This window comes from Mirounga angustirostris, unplaced genomic scaffold (assembly GCF_029215605.1).
Source record: "Mirounga angustirostris isolate CCGP_5_RB_7025 unplaced genomic scaffold, mMirAng1.0.hap1 SCAF_8, whole genome shotgun sequence".
Lineage (NCBI taxonomy): Eukaryota > Metazoa > Chordata > Mammalia > Carnivora > Phocidae > Mirounga > Mirounga angustirostris.
Genome location: NW_026991716.1, coordinates 19,656,420 through 19,672,359, shown reverse-complemented (window position 1 = coordinate 19,672,359; position 15,940 = coordinate 19,656,420). Strand labels below are relative to the sequence as shown.

Genomic DNA, 15,940 nt, shown 5'->3' with positions numbered 1-15,940 from the left:
AGTTTGTTACATAGCTACTTTATATTTTGGCCATCATTTATCTTTAAGAGTTTCAAGAACATATTTGAAGACATACTTGTCTACCAATTCAAGGATAAAACGTCCAAAATTAAGAATTCAATTGAATATCTTTGAACCATAAGACACAATAGGCTCATTTTATTTCCTGTCATCTACTCCTTTTCCCTATTTATGTTAAATTTTAGACATTAATTTTCAGGTTATGATTTTATGTTATATAAATGTATGTGTAAACTTCCAATATACATTTATTAAGATTTGAGTCTATGGTATTTAATTTAAATGTTCACTACAGTCCTTAGCTGTGACTTTACTGTTTGGAGGGGGGGTTACATTTTGATCAATTACTTGGTTTATTAAAGCAGTACTTCTTGAACTTTAATGTGCATATAAATTACATGGTGATCTTGTTAAAATGCAGATTCTGATTCAGTAGATCTGGGGTAGAGCCTGGTTCTGAGATTCTGTATTCTCAACAAGGTCCCAGGTGACATGATGGTGCCAGACTGTGGACCACATCTGAGTGGTTCCCCCCCTGAAAAGTACACAGATTGTATATTTTGAGCCCTGGAATCTCTGAAAATATTTTTATGTTCTTGAGAGTGACAGACAGCTTGGCTACATAAGGAATTTGGGGTCACAAAGTTTCTCCCTCAAAACTCTATAGACATGAATTGTGTCACTGATTTTAGGATCTATATTATAAAAAAAAAAAAAGGAATTCTGGGGGCGCCTGGGTGGCTCAGTCGGTTAAGTGTCTTGACACTTGGTTTCCGCTCAGGTCATGATCTCATGGGTCCTGAGATAGAGCCCTATGTCGGGCTCCACACTCGGTGGGGAGTCTGCTTGTCCCTCTCTGTCTGCTCCTCCCCCCACTCTGTCTGTCTGTCTCTCATAAATAAATAAAATCTTAAAAAAATGAAAAGGAACTCTGAGACCAGTTTGCATTTCCTTTTTTTTTTTTTTTGTATGTAATCTTCTTTCAGGGCATTAATAGAGTTCTTAATTTTACATACATTTTGCAACTTTCACCAGGGTTTATTAAGAATTTGAATCTCTTCATTTTGCCTGGTACCCAGTGAGCTATTTTGATTGGGAGATTGAGGTCTTTAGGAAGTTTTATATGTGTTTGAATATTGCTTTGGTCCATTTGTTCTGGTATCTTCTTCAGAAATACAGTTATCCACATACTGGATCTCCATTGTATATCTATGAAATACCGCATATTCTTTTTCCTTTTTTTCATTATTTTTTGCATTATACATATATATATTTCCTAGGCTGTATTCTCTATCACTGAAATAATTTCTGGCATTTTTGGCATAATTCTGCTCTTCATTGCTTTGAATACATTATGACACTCTGATATTATCTGCTTGGTTTTAACACATTTATTCAAAACCTCATTTACTTCTCTGTATGGTTCTGCCTATATCTCAGCATAATCTTCCACTGTCACCTCATTTTACAGTTCATCTAATTTTATGGAGACCATATTTTTTTTAATGTTGACAGTAAAGAGTAGATGCTGTCTGGAATTCGTATTTTTTGCCTCAAATGTTTTTCAAAAATACACACTTTCTCTGAATCTGACCGGTCGGATTTCATGAGGAAGAATCTTTCCGTGGACCGCCTATTAGTTTTATTCTTGCTTGCTGATTGTTGCTAATCAGTGAGCCAGCCTGAGGGTAGCAGGGAGAGCAGGAGAGCAACAGGCTCTGCTGACGAGGGGGTTTGGTCTCTATCTATAGTGGAACCACTCTGCCTGGCACCAGGATGACGGGGAGGCCTCCTGGCTGGCATCTGCATACTTGCCCCTTCAGCCCCATCTCTCTCTATAGCTGTTGCTGTGTCCCCAAAGACGGGCCACCATCCAGGGCCGCTGCTCCCACCACTCCCGGCAGCCTCTTGTTCAGCTTCACCAGGCTGCTTACCACGGTTACAATCACCTTCACGCTTATGTCCTCTCCCAAGCTAGAAACCACAGCTACTCAGTCATCCCAGCAGCCTGGGTCTCCGAGCGCTGCACGGGCACTGTGGCTGGGGGATCTGCCCAGCCAGACCTCACAGGGCACCTTCCAGGCTAGCCTCACAGCCCACTCTTTCCTCCAGAACTCAGCCCTCCCAGCCCAGAGACACCACCACGGGGGCCAGGACTTGACCATTTACTTCCCGGGAGCCATGCCATGCATCCGGGGACAAGTTTATTTCTGCCATTTTGAGATTTGTTTCCTCAGCGTTCTGTGTAAATAGGTGTTTTCCCCAATTTTTCCAGGTTATTAATTTAGGACTTGGTGGGTGATGAGTGTTCAGAAATAAAATGTGTCCAAAAGCCAAGCCTCTTTACCCCAAAGTGCTTGCCTTAGCCCATTCAGGCCACTCCGACAGAACACCACAGGCTGGATGGCTTATAACCAGCAGATGTTTATCTCGAAGTTCTGGAGGCCAGGGAGTCCAAGATCGAGGCGTAGTACATTTGGGGTGTGGTGAGGAGGCCCCACTTCCTGGTTCATAGATGGCCCCCTCTTGCTGTGTCCCCACACAGCAGAAGGGGCGAGGGCACTCTCTGGGGGGCACCCCTCCCATTCACAAGGGCTCCACCCTCATGACCTCATCACCTCCCAAAGGCCCCGCCTCCCAACACCACCACCTTGGGGGTTAGGATTTCAACAGATGAAATCTGGGGGGATATGAATATTCAGTGCATAGCAGTCTCAGAACATTTTTTTAAATGAGAGCAGAATTAGCTCAGGCACAGTGATTACAGCAGGGTTTTCTTCCTCTTCCTTTGCTTTGAAACAACATGGCCTTTCCAAAATTGCACATTCTAAACTTGAGAAATTAGAACTTGCATTTCCTTTTTGCATTGTAGATTAAATAGACTGTAAGTTAGACACTGCCTTCATGATTAAAGCGAGCCTATGCATGAGTTTGTTTGCTTTGAGTTGAGTAGTTCTAGTGAAAGCGAATGCCCTCACTCTCCAACGGAAGACTCCTCATCCCCTACGGTATTTTATTTTATAAACAGCTAATTTAGAAATATTGTAACACTTATTCTATGTACACTATTTCAGAGTGAATTAGCATTCATCCCTGAAAAAAAAAAACCCAAAAACTTAGCGCTGGTATATTCAAGCATTTAAGAAAGCATCAGTGTATTCCTCTTAACTTCCATAGAATGATGCCTCATTCAGTGCCCATTTCATTTAATGAGTATATCCAGATGTCCCTTGTTTGAGTCTAAATTCCTGGCACCTAAGGCAATGAAATTAATTTTAAAGTTGTTTATAAACAGAGACCCTTATGGAAACTTTGAGAGATGTTTTCAAAAAAAAACTTACACCATATATTTTCATCTCTTTTTAAATTGTCAGTAAACTTATGTCTCCATAGAAATAAAAATATCTGTTTAAGGAGTTTTAGTCCAAATCAGTTTTTTTTTCTGCATATGTCATTACCTTCTATTTTTTCCCTCTTTAAAAGAAAAAAAAATCCCATGAGTATAAAGAAGACCGAAGTTGAAAACACTTCAATAACTGATTGCATGAAGGCAACAAAGTCAGGTCTTCAGTCTTCATGCTTCGAAATAATGAGACAACTGTGAAGGCGTGTACCTTTTGACCAACATTAAAAATCAGGTCTTGCGATGGACTCTGAAAAACAAACTGAGGGTTCTAGAGGGGAGGGGGGTGGGAGGATGGGTTAGCCTGGTGGTGGGTATTGAGGAGGGCACATTCTGCACGGAGCACTGGGTGTTATGCACAAACAATGAATCATGGAACACTACATCTAAAACTAATGATGTAATGTATGGGGATTAACATAAGAATAAAAAATTAAAAAAAAAAGATCACTTAAAATTAAAAAAAAAATCAGGTCTTGAATATCTGGTATTTATTCAGTTGTGCCTTCTTGCTCAGTGTTTTTACTAAACATGGAAGAATCTACAGCCTCACACACGTAGGTCAGACATAATATAAAATAAACCAAATGCATTTAATGATGGGCAAGCCCCAGTGATGTAACTATAACTTCTCTGCTCCATTAAAAATCTCTTTGCATTTTTCAAAACACAGCGGTCCTATTCCTGTTGTTCCAGCCAAACCCCGACACGTGCAGTGGCGTCCTCCCTCTCCTATCACAGGAAGCAGCCCAGGGCCTTCTTAGGTGCATCTCGTCGCTACGTGCAGTCAGACTGTGCGTGTGGGCACTGGTAACCGCTCACATCTGTCTCACTGAGGCTTGAGGAGTCTGGAATTTCTGAGCTCCAGGGCTGCCTCTGCCAAAGACTTCCTGGCAAAGTGTTTTGTCTGCAAAACAGACACAATAATGAGGACCTCATATGGATTTTAAGAAATGCCCTACACCCTGGAAACTTCTTTTGGAAGAAGTAAAGGAAGAAATCCACTCTTTCCCCCAGAAAAAAATTTCCACAGCAGCTTGAAACTTTGTCCCTTGCATAAGACATGAAGAGCTGTTTTGAAATACAAAAAAAGGACTAGTGACAGAATTTTACACTAGAGCTCTGAAGCCAGGTCCAAATGGTCCAGGGTTCGAGGTTCTTGAGTGGTCCCCCTAGTTGCACCCCTGCAATTCTGTCTCGTCAGCGCAGTAAGCATGCCTGAGTTTAGCTGGGGGGCGCACAGACCCTGAGGGTTCTATGTGTTATGGATGGGCTGAATTGTGTGCCCCCCAAATTCACATGTTGAAGTTGCAAGCCCCAGAACCTCAAAATGTGACTGTATGTAAGTTAAGGAGAACTTTACAGAGGTAATTGAGTTAAATGAGATCATGGAGGTGGGCCCTAATCTAATAGGATGGGTGTCCTTAAAAGAAGAGGAGGTGAGGACACAGACGTGCACAGAGGAAAGACCACGTGAGGACCCAGGGAGAACACAGCCGTCTACAAGCCAAGGAGAGAGGCCTCAGAAGAAACCAGTCCTGCCGACACGTTGATCTTAGACTTCCAGATTCCAGAACTGTCAGAATATAAATTTCTGGCGTTTAAGCTACCCAGTGTGTGGTGCTTGTCACACAGCCCCGGCAAAGTGAAACACCACGCACCTCATTCCTTCACTGGGTAAGACTGCACCTCAGAATGGCCTTCCATTTTGGGAGGACAGATGCACCCTCGGAAGAGATGCCCGCTGACCAGACGGCTGCTGCCAGACGCAGCTCTCTGAAGGAGGCATCCTTGTCTGACGACGTGGTGACCTTCCTTTCCTTATTGTCCTCTCTGCCCATTTTAACACCGCCAACGACGAGACCAAAGAGCAAGAGAGCAAGCGAAGCTGCTAGGAGAGCTCCAGGCACAATGCTAGCTCTCCGTGAAGCAGGGCAGCCTGCGGCCCCAGCTGCCCACAGCCCACCCCGTCTGCGGCTGTATGGGGGTGTGCCCCCGGTTCTCAGAAGGGGCACTTCACACAGCAAGTACAGATGACGTCACTGCTGGTGTCCCCGAAGTACGCAGTTCTGTGAGTTCGCTGGTGTTTGCCATCTGTGGAATACAGGAAGCGAACCTTCCTTTGGCTGACGTTTCGATCCACATTTAGTCATGCCTCATCCTCTCCTGTCCCTCCACACCACCTCCTGTCAGCTGAAGCTCCTTTCCAACACCAGGAGCCTTCTGTTGCTTTGCCCGGCCAGCTGACAGTATCTGGTCCTTGTACATTTGTTCTATTTGGTTGTTGATGCTTCTCCAGATTTGGGATCACAGGTTGTAGCTGGGACTCCACCTTTCAGATCTGGAGAGCGCTAGGGTCAGTGCTGTGTCCAGAATATGACAGCATCCCTTGATCTGCCCTTGGTCATCCCCTGGCGATAACCTGGTTACACAAGCGGCCCCCCATCCCGTGGTCTAAGCGTAACTCAGCAAGGCAGGGGGGCAGTTTCTCCTCGGGCTGTCCGGGGGCACGTTTCCCGAAGCTGCCGTGGAGCCCCCACTTTGACGCCCTGGGGACGCGCATGACAGGAGCCCAGCGTCCAGGCCTGATGTGTCACTGCCTCCCGACCTCTTGAATCCTGCTTTTGACTCACTCGCAGTGGCCACGCCTCTGCCATTACATTTTTGACCGTACTTCAAAACGGCAAACTCATTACTATGTGCCTCGAGGATTTACAGAGCTCACGGTAACATCGGATTTGTTTTCACAGCTGCGCTCACACGCTGCGATGAGGCCATTTCAAGGGAGATAGTATGACATAATGTTGGTGACAGCACAATTGTCATCCGCAAAAGGGGACAGTATTGGGATGTCAATGGAAAAGAAAAGTGAGGCTTTCGTCTGTAAGCTCAGATCCCATTTCCTGCAAGAATCTCAACCTCTGAGCAGGGCCGGGAGTGGAAATTACTACAAGCTGCCGAATACAGATGACATCATCTCGCCACCCACAAATCTTACGCGTCTGACAGCGCAGAGGATGGCAGAGGCCTAGAGAGAATACAACTCCAACTCAGTCAACAAGTTCTGTGTGCTGGAGAGGAAATATTTTCATAGGAGTTGTTCTCTTCTTCATTTTCTGTTTTGGTTTGGCAACCGCCAAACCGCAGTAAAATGACGACCGTGACAACAGCCATGAGCGTCCCCAGAGCCACGACCAACAGCTCCCCCTGCGTGGAATTACACGAGTCTAGAGCCCTTTCCCAGAGAGCTTTCGCAACATGGGGCTCCGAGGCTGACTTTGCAGGGGGGTAGGTGCTGTTTCCCCGCCCCCAACGCTAGTACCCGAACCTTCCAGCTAGGCTTGCCACGCCTACACTGGGGCTGTCCTCGGTCCCAAAGTCAGTGTTTCCCACCTGCTCATTTTGCATGTGTTCTCGTGTGTTTGCTGGACGGCTGGGCACATTCGCACCTATGCTCAAGTTCTCTTCCCTGAAAGGACACACACCTTCTTTACAACACCTGGCGATGCTTCCACCTGCATTATCCCTGGCACCGGCATTCTGGGTATGGTAAACCCCCATTATGGAACTATGTATGCTGGGAATCATAAACATGGAAATAAAATAAAAGGAAGCGCTTTGAAAGGAACAGATGGCACTAAAGTCATAAGGCGCCCTCGACACAAATGAGGCTTTTGGGGGGAAAAATATCTGTAAGTCTCTCATTTGCTCACTCTCAGGGCTTGGTGTAGCCCGTTTAGGCTTTGTTGGAAACACTGGTTATAATCATGTTTTATTTATTCATTTATTTTTAAAGATTGTATTTATTTGACAGAGAGACACAGCGAGAGAGGGAACACAAGCAAGGGGGAGTGGGAGAGGGAGAAGCAGGCTTCCCGCTGAGCAGGGAGCCTGATGCGGGGCTCGATCCCAGGACCCTGGGATCATGACCTGAGCCAAAGGCAGACGCTTAACGACTGAGCCACCCAGGCGCCCCTCTAATCATGTTTCAATCATCAGTTTCTTTCTTTACTATCTACTACTCTTTTGGTGGCTTTACATCCCATGTGTTTCGATATCAACCACCAAAAACGTGAGGCTGTAGCGTTACCCATTCGGCGACAACGCGGATTCCTGAACCTGGGTGAGATGGCCCCAGTGTTACAGCACCACCTCTGGTTCGGAAGACTCTTTTTTTTTTTTTTTTTTAAGATTTTATTTATTTGACAGAGAAAGACACAGCGAGAGAGGGAACACAAACAGGGAGCGGGAGAGGGAGAAGCAGACTCCCTGCGGAGCAGGGAGCCCGATGCGGGACTTGATCCCAGGACTCCAGGATCATGACCTGAGCCGAAGGCAGTCGCTTAACCAACTGAGCCACCCAGGCGCCCCAGGTTCGGAAGACTCTTGACTGCTACTCTCCAGAATTCTGATTGACTGGGCCCGCATCCACCAGTGGTTATGCTTTCAATGGGTTTCATAACTCTGGGGGACGTTTTGGGAATACTGATTCCATAGGGCCTCTTAGATCTTGCAGAAAGGATGTCAACAACACAACGTGTTACTCAGAAAGAAAAAAGGAATTAAGTCATCAAAATTTTAAACTGTCTTCTCTCTCAGTGTCCCCCAGTCTAGACCCATCCTCTTCCCCCAGGAGTCCTGGGCTCTCACCCATCTTTGCTTTCTGATTATAGTCCTGTTACAGCACTGATTTCGATGTAATTTATATTAAATTTATGTGGGAAGTGCACTCTTCACTATAATGAAGATTCCTTGGGGACAACAATCACCTCTTGTTTTCTGGGGGGTTTTTAGCGGGGGAGGGGTAGAGGGAAAGAGAGAGAGAGAATCTTAAACAGGCTCCTTCCCCAGTCCAGAGTCCCATGCAGGCCTGGATCTCACAACCCTAAGATCATGACCCGAGCCAAAATCAAGAGTCAGTCGCTTAACCAATGGAGCCATTCAGGTGCCCCAATAATCACCTCTTGTTAATCTTGATATTCTACTCTAAGTACCGACTCAGTAAATGTTTGTTGTACTGAATTATGCCCTCAGGAAAGCTACTAGATCTGAGGCACCTGGATTTCTACTGACTAAATCTCAAGAAAGAGAGCCACTAGAGTATTTGTTCTATTCATGCATTTAATATATATATTCAGGGACGCCATTCCTTATATGAAAACTTCAAGATATATCAGAATTTTTTGGATTGTCACAGGTTAAAATGGCTCATGTATTATGTAGCATGATCTCAGTGTGTACACTTACAAAAAGTTTAAGAAAAGGAATAAAGACTAACCTTAGTTCAGGTTATGTTTCACCATCAAATAAGTTTGCTGAAAACTTATGTTAAAACTCTTTGTCTTTACTCCAAATGGTTGAAAGACCTCAATGTGAGACAGGAGTCCATCAAAATCCTAAAGGAGAACACAGGTAGCAACCTCTTTGACCTCAGCAGAAGCAACTTCTTCCTAGAAACATCGCCAAAGGCAAGGGAAGCAAGGGCAAAAATGAACTATTGGGACTTCATCAAGATAAAAAGCTTTTGCAAAGCAAAGGAAACAGTCAACAAAACCAAAAGACAACCGACAGAATGGGAGAAGATATTTGCAAATGACATATCAGATAAAGGGCTAGTATCCAAAATCTATAAAGAACTCATCAAACTCAACACCCAAAGAACAAAGAATCCAATCAAGAAATGGGCAGAAGACATGAACGGACATTTTTCCAAAGAAGACATCCAAATGGCCAACAGACACATGAAAAAGTGCTCAATATCGCTCGGCATCAGGAAAATCCAAATCAAAACCTCAATGAGATACCACCTCACACCAGTCAGAATGGCTAAAATGAATAAGTCAGGAAACGACAGATGTTGGCGGGGATGCGGAGAAAGGGGAACCCTCCTACACTGTTGGTGGGAATGCAAGCTGGTGTAGCCACTCTGGAAAACTGTGTGGAGGTTCCTCAAAAAGTTGAAAATAGAGCTACCATATGATCCAGCAATTGCACTACTGGGTATTTACCCCAAAGATACAAAAGTAGGGATCCGAAGGGGTACGTGCACCCCAATGTTTATAGCAGCAATGTCCACAATAGCCAAACTGTGGAAAGAGCCAAGATGTCCATCGACAGATGAATGGATAAAGAAGATGTGGTATATATATATATACACAATGGAATATTATGCAGCCATCAAAAGGAATGAGATCGGGCGCCTGGGTGGCTCAGTTGGTTAAGCGACTGCCTTCGGCTCAGGTCATGATCCTGGAGTCCCTGGATCGAGTCCCGCATCGGGCTCCCTGCTCGGCGGGGAGTCTGCTTCTCCCTCTGACCCTCCCCCCTCTCATGTGCTCTCTCTCTCATTCTCTCTCTCTCAAATAAATAAATAAAATCTTAAAAAAAAAAAAAAAAAAAAAAAAAAAAAGGAATGAGATCTTGCCATTTGCAACAACGTGGATGGAACTGGAGGGTATTATGTTGAGTGAAATAAGTCAAACAGAGAAAGACATGTATCATATGATCTCACTGATATGAGGAATTCTTAATTGCAGGAAACAAACTGAGGGTTGCTGGAGTGGGGGGTGGGGTGGGAGGGATGGGGTGACTGGGTGATAGACACTGGGGAGGGTATGTGCTCTGGTAAGCACTGTGAATTGTGCAAGACTGTTGAATCTCAGATCTGTACCTATGAAACAAATAATGCAATATATGTTAAGAAAAAAAAAGAAGAAGAAGAAGGTAGTGGGAGGGGAAGAATGAAGCGGGGGAAATCAGAGGGGTAGACAAACCATGAGAGACGATGGACTCTGAAAAACAAACTGAGGGTTCTAGAGGGGAGGGGGGTGGGAGGATGGGTTAGCCTGGTGGTGGGTATTGAGGAGGGCACATTCTGCATGGAGCACTGGGTGTTATGCACAAACAATGAATCATGGAACACTTCATCTAAAACTAATGATGTAATGTATGGGGATTAGCATAAGAATAAAAAAATAAAAGAAAGAAAGAAAGAAAGAAAAAACAAAAAAACTCTTTGTCTTTAAAGCTTTCTGGATTTCAGAACAATGGAGGACCAAAGACCTATATTCAAGGAGAAAAACAAATGAATTACTTCTTTTACATTAAATTTCTAGAACTTTTCAGTGTGCTTGCTCTTCTCTCGCGCCCTTTAGCCCATTACTTCAGTTGGGCCCTTCAGCCTCTGTGGCCTGCTATTGTTATAGCTGCATGCTTCCCCTCACCAATGTCCCACCATTCAGTCTTGCCCACAGCCAATCCTTTAAATTCCAGCGCAAATTATAGTGCCTCCCAGCCTCGCTGCAAACTGATGATGGCTAAGGTAAGATCCAAATTCCCGATCCCCAGCCTCCGCCTCGTTCATTTCTTGCTGTTCCTAGCCTCCCAGCCTCATTCCCAAGACACTGAAGGCTCTCAGTCTCTGAGAGTACACGGGTTCTCTCTTTCCTGTCCAGTTCTTTGCCCAGGCTGTGTGCTGCGTCTATAATCCCCCCTTCGGTAAGGCCAGATCCTTCCGTGAGACTCAGGCGTTGACTCCCTCCAGGAACATTCCCTGACTTTCTGACCCCCAAGTCAAGCAGACGCTTCTCTGTCCTCTAATTCTACCTCTTCACCCCTCTTGGGGAGCATGCCCCCATCATTATCTGTGGACTGTCTATCCCGGAAGCTCGGCCATGTCAGATTGCTTTCTTCAATCTTGTTTCCCCAAGGCCTAACCCCATCCTGGCACCCTCAATAAAGATCTGCCACAAAGGTGGCATTTCTTTCATTCCAAAGGAGAAAAGGGCTTTTGCTTGAGGGTGGAAAGCCTGCTTCTAGTTTACTGCTTTTCCTTGTGAAGAACAGCAAGGAGGGGCAGGGGGGATGCCCACCCATCTCTCCTGCTTGTGGAATATCACATGGGAGACAAGCAGCTTTTATGTGAATGTGCTACAAACAAGAGGTGTACTTGGGGAAGAGATGGGGGCCAGGAAGCTATTCACCCCAGCTCCATTTTAAGTTCCATCTTCTTTCAATTACACAAATGTTTCTTGGAAGTCCTAGTTTTAATATAGGCAAGCACAAGCATCTTTTAAGGAGAGAACCTAAAAGGAAAATCCATCCAAGAAGGGAGAACTGTCACAAAGAGGTAGCTTGCAACACCACTGGGTATATCAAAGGCATATAATTTCTCATAATCCAACCACACAGTGGGAACTTGGGGGAGAATGAAGGAGCTGAAGGAATGACCACACACACACACACACACACAGAGTCACACACATGCGCAGGCAGCCGCAATAATAATCATAAGAGGACATCATTAGTAATTTGAAAATCCTATATTAAGCATTTCCGTGTATCTGGAAAACTGTTAGTAAAGATGGCTTTAAAAATAGAAGCATCCCTAAATAACTAGAGCAGCTTAAGTGCTATGTTAAAGTCGAATGCTCAATTGCCCTTGAAAAGGGCATGATGAAGACTTTTCACAGTTACTATCATCTCTAACCAGAAATTATTTGTAAGGACTTGGGATATAATCAGTGTTTGATACATGATTAACAAATGTTCTTGTTGAATGTATGAGTCATGTTTTCTTTAAAAAGTATCATTTCCAATTTTAAGAAGAATTACATATATACATATATATGTATACACACATACATAAATATGTATGCCATAAACAACAGTAGTAATAAATTTAGGAGTACTGAATAAAGTAAAAGATATTGCTAAATACTAAATATAACCATTTAATCTACATTACAAGTTGATAGGTTTCACACCAGCCAAGTCATACCTCACTTTATGGAATAGAGATCTTTTGTGAAAGTAAATTTATGCTTACTCTATCACCATTAACTTTCCTTACAAAATTGAAGGTATATTCCAACATGTGATACAGTCAAGCAACAAAAATCATGATGAAGGTGTAGGCAAATTTTTAAAAGTCATGCTTTTAATGGAAAACCTGTTTAAAAAGCAACATCAACATTTATAACTCAGTGTATGATATTGAGACTTAAAATATTATACCAGGAATTATATTCCCTGGTGTCTAGCTAAACCTACAGAAGCCAGAAAAGTGTCCTGCTTTAAATTAAATCCATGATTTTATTTCCACCTCAAGGCGAAAAGTTCATTTTTTAAACCACAAGCTTATCAAAGGATATTTATAGCATGTACCATGGATGGTACAAGAAGGTTTTTAGCCTTAAAAATGCTATTACCTTAGAAACTATTCCAGACTGACTGTAAGTGCTTCTCTGAAATGTGTAGGTAGAGTATGAAGTCAGAAAGCCCATTATGAATGACTTATCGGCAGTATAATGAGGGACACAATGAGTTGCTGGAACTCGCAACTAGCACCCACAGCAGACCAAAGTAAATATGCAACTGCTTCCCCACCTTCTAAGCTAACACAGGAAATATGAGATTGAATGTTTCAAAGTACTGATAAGCCCACCAATGTGCATTAACTCCTTTTCTGTAGAATCCATACATGAGACTGACTTAAGTATGGCTGGAGTTGAGGAGACTCAAATAATTAGTTAGGGTTTTGTTTTGTTTTAACCTATGTGCTTAGTATTTTTGTGAGAAAATAGTTTTTAAGTTTCCAATTACATTACACCATTTTCTCTAAGGGGCAAAACAAATGCAGAAATATAGGACCAAATGATTCCAGAAAGAAAAGTTTTAGAATAAAATCCAAAGCAATGAGGGAACTGGAAAGATTGTGAGTAAGGCAGAGGTTTGAGGCCAAATTTGCCTTGACCACTATCATCATCATCATTATTATTATTTTGTCTCCCTAGAAGGAATCTTTACAGTTCTCCAATAGTTAGCCAAGACCGGCATTTTCTTTGGTCTTAAATAACAAATAGAATCTCCTTTTGTGGGGCGCCTGGGTGGCTCAGTCGTTCAGTGTCTGCCTTCGGCTCAGGTCATGTTCCCAGGGTCCTGGGATCGAGCCCCGCATTGGGCTCCCTGCTCAGCGGGAAGCCTGCTTCTCCCTCTCCCACCCCCTCTGCTTGTGTTCCCTCTTTCGCTGTGTCTCTCTCTGTCAAATAAATAAATAAAATCTTTAAAAAAAAAAAAAAAAGAATCTCCTTTTGTGTTATGGGTATATTAGAGTTGACGTCTTTTTTTTTTTAAGATTTTATTTATTTATTTATTTATTTATTTATTTATTTATTTATTTAACAGAGAGAGACACAGGGAGAGAGGGAACACAAGCAGGGGAGTGGCAGAGGAGAAGCAGGCTTCCCGCAGAGCAGGGAGCTTGATGTGGGGCTCGATCCCAGGACCCTGGGATCATGACCTGAGCTGAAGGCAGATGCTTAATGACTGAGCCACCCAGGCGACCTAGAGTTGACTTCTTAATGTCCTCACTATTTGGTAAGCACATTACATATGATCTTTGTATTTATTTTATCAATAGTTGCAGGACACTGGCAAGGATATTACTTAAATCTCCTAGGTGACAATGTTGAGAGCTTCCAAAACTTTCCAGGGACTTTTTGAGGGCTGATGGTAAATGCTATATGTCTCAAGATGCCCAAGCCCAGAAGGCTGTAAGATCCTCAGATGTGATCTCCAAGTTTAAATATCCCCACATTCCTGGACTAGACTTATTCCTCCTTCTAATTTTTCTTGATAATTCCTCAGTCATATGTCTTAGAACCTAGATGTTATGGTGATAGGAGGGGGCTATGGAAAAAAAAAAGTTGCAGGGTAGGTTTTTAACCTATAAAAACCTTCATTTGGCATTTAAACTTATACAAACTTATTTGAATACATTTCTTTGAGCTGAAAGAAATGCATCACCTCCCCCAGTGCTATAAGTAGGTACCCTGAGCCCAATAAAGTGTTCCCAGGTTTTGCCAGTCGGGTGAGCTCCTGGCAACTCAAAAGCTGCAGCTGCTAAAGGGACAACCCAAGAGGAGTAGCATGGTTCACTTTGTGTACTAAATGAATGGACTGAAATGGAAAAATATCAGATCATCATTATGTCCATTATGTTCTGGAAATATAGACACTGAATGCAAAAAGGATATGCTCTCGGCATTTCTATTAAAAGTCGCAAAATTGTTCAAGCACTTGTTTTCAGAACTATTTCTAAGAATTCATCCTAAGGAAATAAACTTGGAGGTTACAAAATATTTTCTTGCTTGTTGGGTTTTGTTTTATTTGCTATTATAAACAACACATGGTCATCATTAGCACTTACATAATAACAGAAAAAAGTCCAAAAAATTTAAAAATTTGATTAAATACATCTATGGTTAAAACACAGTGCATGGGGGTGCCTCGGTGGCGCAGCTGGTTAAGCAGCTGACTCTTGGTTTTGACTCAGGTCCTGTTCTCAGGGTCATGAGGTCAAGTCCTGCCTCGGGCTCTGTGAGCAGCACAGAATCTGCTTAAGACTCTCTCTGCCACTCCCCCCACATGCACATGATCTCTCTTTCAAATAAATAGATAAATCTTTTTTAAAAAAATAAATAAATAAAACACCACGTAGCCCCTTAAAATGATGCCATGGTAGAATATTTAATGAAAAGGAAAATGTCACACAATATGTTAAATTAAAAACTGCCATAAAACACATGCAGAGGAAGAGGACACCAACAAAGGGAAAGATATATCATGCTCACAGACTGCAGGAATTAATATTGTTCAAATGTCCACACTACTGAAAGTAATCTACAGATTCAATGCTATCCCTATCAAAATACCAGTAGTATTTTTTTCACAGAACTAGAACAAATAATCTTAAAATTGGTATGGAAACACAGAACAGCCAAAGCAATGTTGAGAAAGAAGAACAAAGCTGGAGGTATCACAGATCCAGATTTAATTATACTACCAAGCTACAGTAATCAAAACAATTTGGTACTGGCACAAAAACAGACATATAGATCAATGAAACTGAATAGAGATCCCAGAAATAAACCCACACCTATATGGTCAATTAATCTATGACAGAGGAGGTAAGAATTATACAATGGGGAAAAGACAGTCTTTTCCATAAATGATGTTTGGAAAACCAGACAGCTACATGCAAAAGAATGAAACTAGACCACTTCATTACATCATACACAAAAATAAATTCAAAATGGATTAAAGACCTAAATGTGAGATTTGAAACCATAAAATTCCTAAAAGAAACATTGACAATAATCTCTTGAATATTGCCCTTAGCCACATGTTTATATCTCTTCAGGTAAAGAAAACAAAAGCAAAAATAAACTATTGGGACTATACCAAAATAAAAGGCACAGTGAAGGAAACCAACATGAAAACAAAAAGGCAACCTAATGAATGGGAGAATATACCTGCAAATGATATATCTGATAAGGGGTTAATATACAAAAAATACAAAGAACTTATACAACTCAACATTAAAAAAACAAACAATACAATTAAAAAATGGGCACAGGACCTGAATAGACATTTTTCTAAAAAAAGACATCCGGAGGGCCAACAGACACATGAAAAGATGCTCAACATCACTCATCATCTCAGGGAAATACAAAC

General features: G+C 42.6%; 1 protein-coding gene across 2 annotated transcripts in view; it reads right to left on the bottom strand.

Moving 5' to 3' along the window:
* Nucleotides 1–3,881: 3,881 nt before the first annotated feature.
* The window catches only part of BLOC1S5 (biogenesis of lysosomal organelles complex 1 subunit 5), a 126,421-nt gene continuing 114,362 nt past the window's right edge, over nt 3,882–15,940 (bottom strand). For both annotated transcript variants that reach the window (XM_064597187.1, XM_064597188.1), the window contains one exon: nt 3,882–4,331. In XM_064597187.1, the coding sequence (XP_064453257.1) occupies nt 4,254–4,331 (78 nt within the window). In that variant the 3' untranslated portion in view covers nt 3,882–4,253. The remainder of the gene's footprint in view (nt 4,332–15,940) is intronic.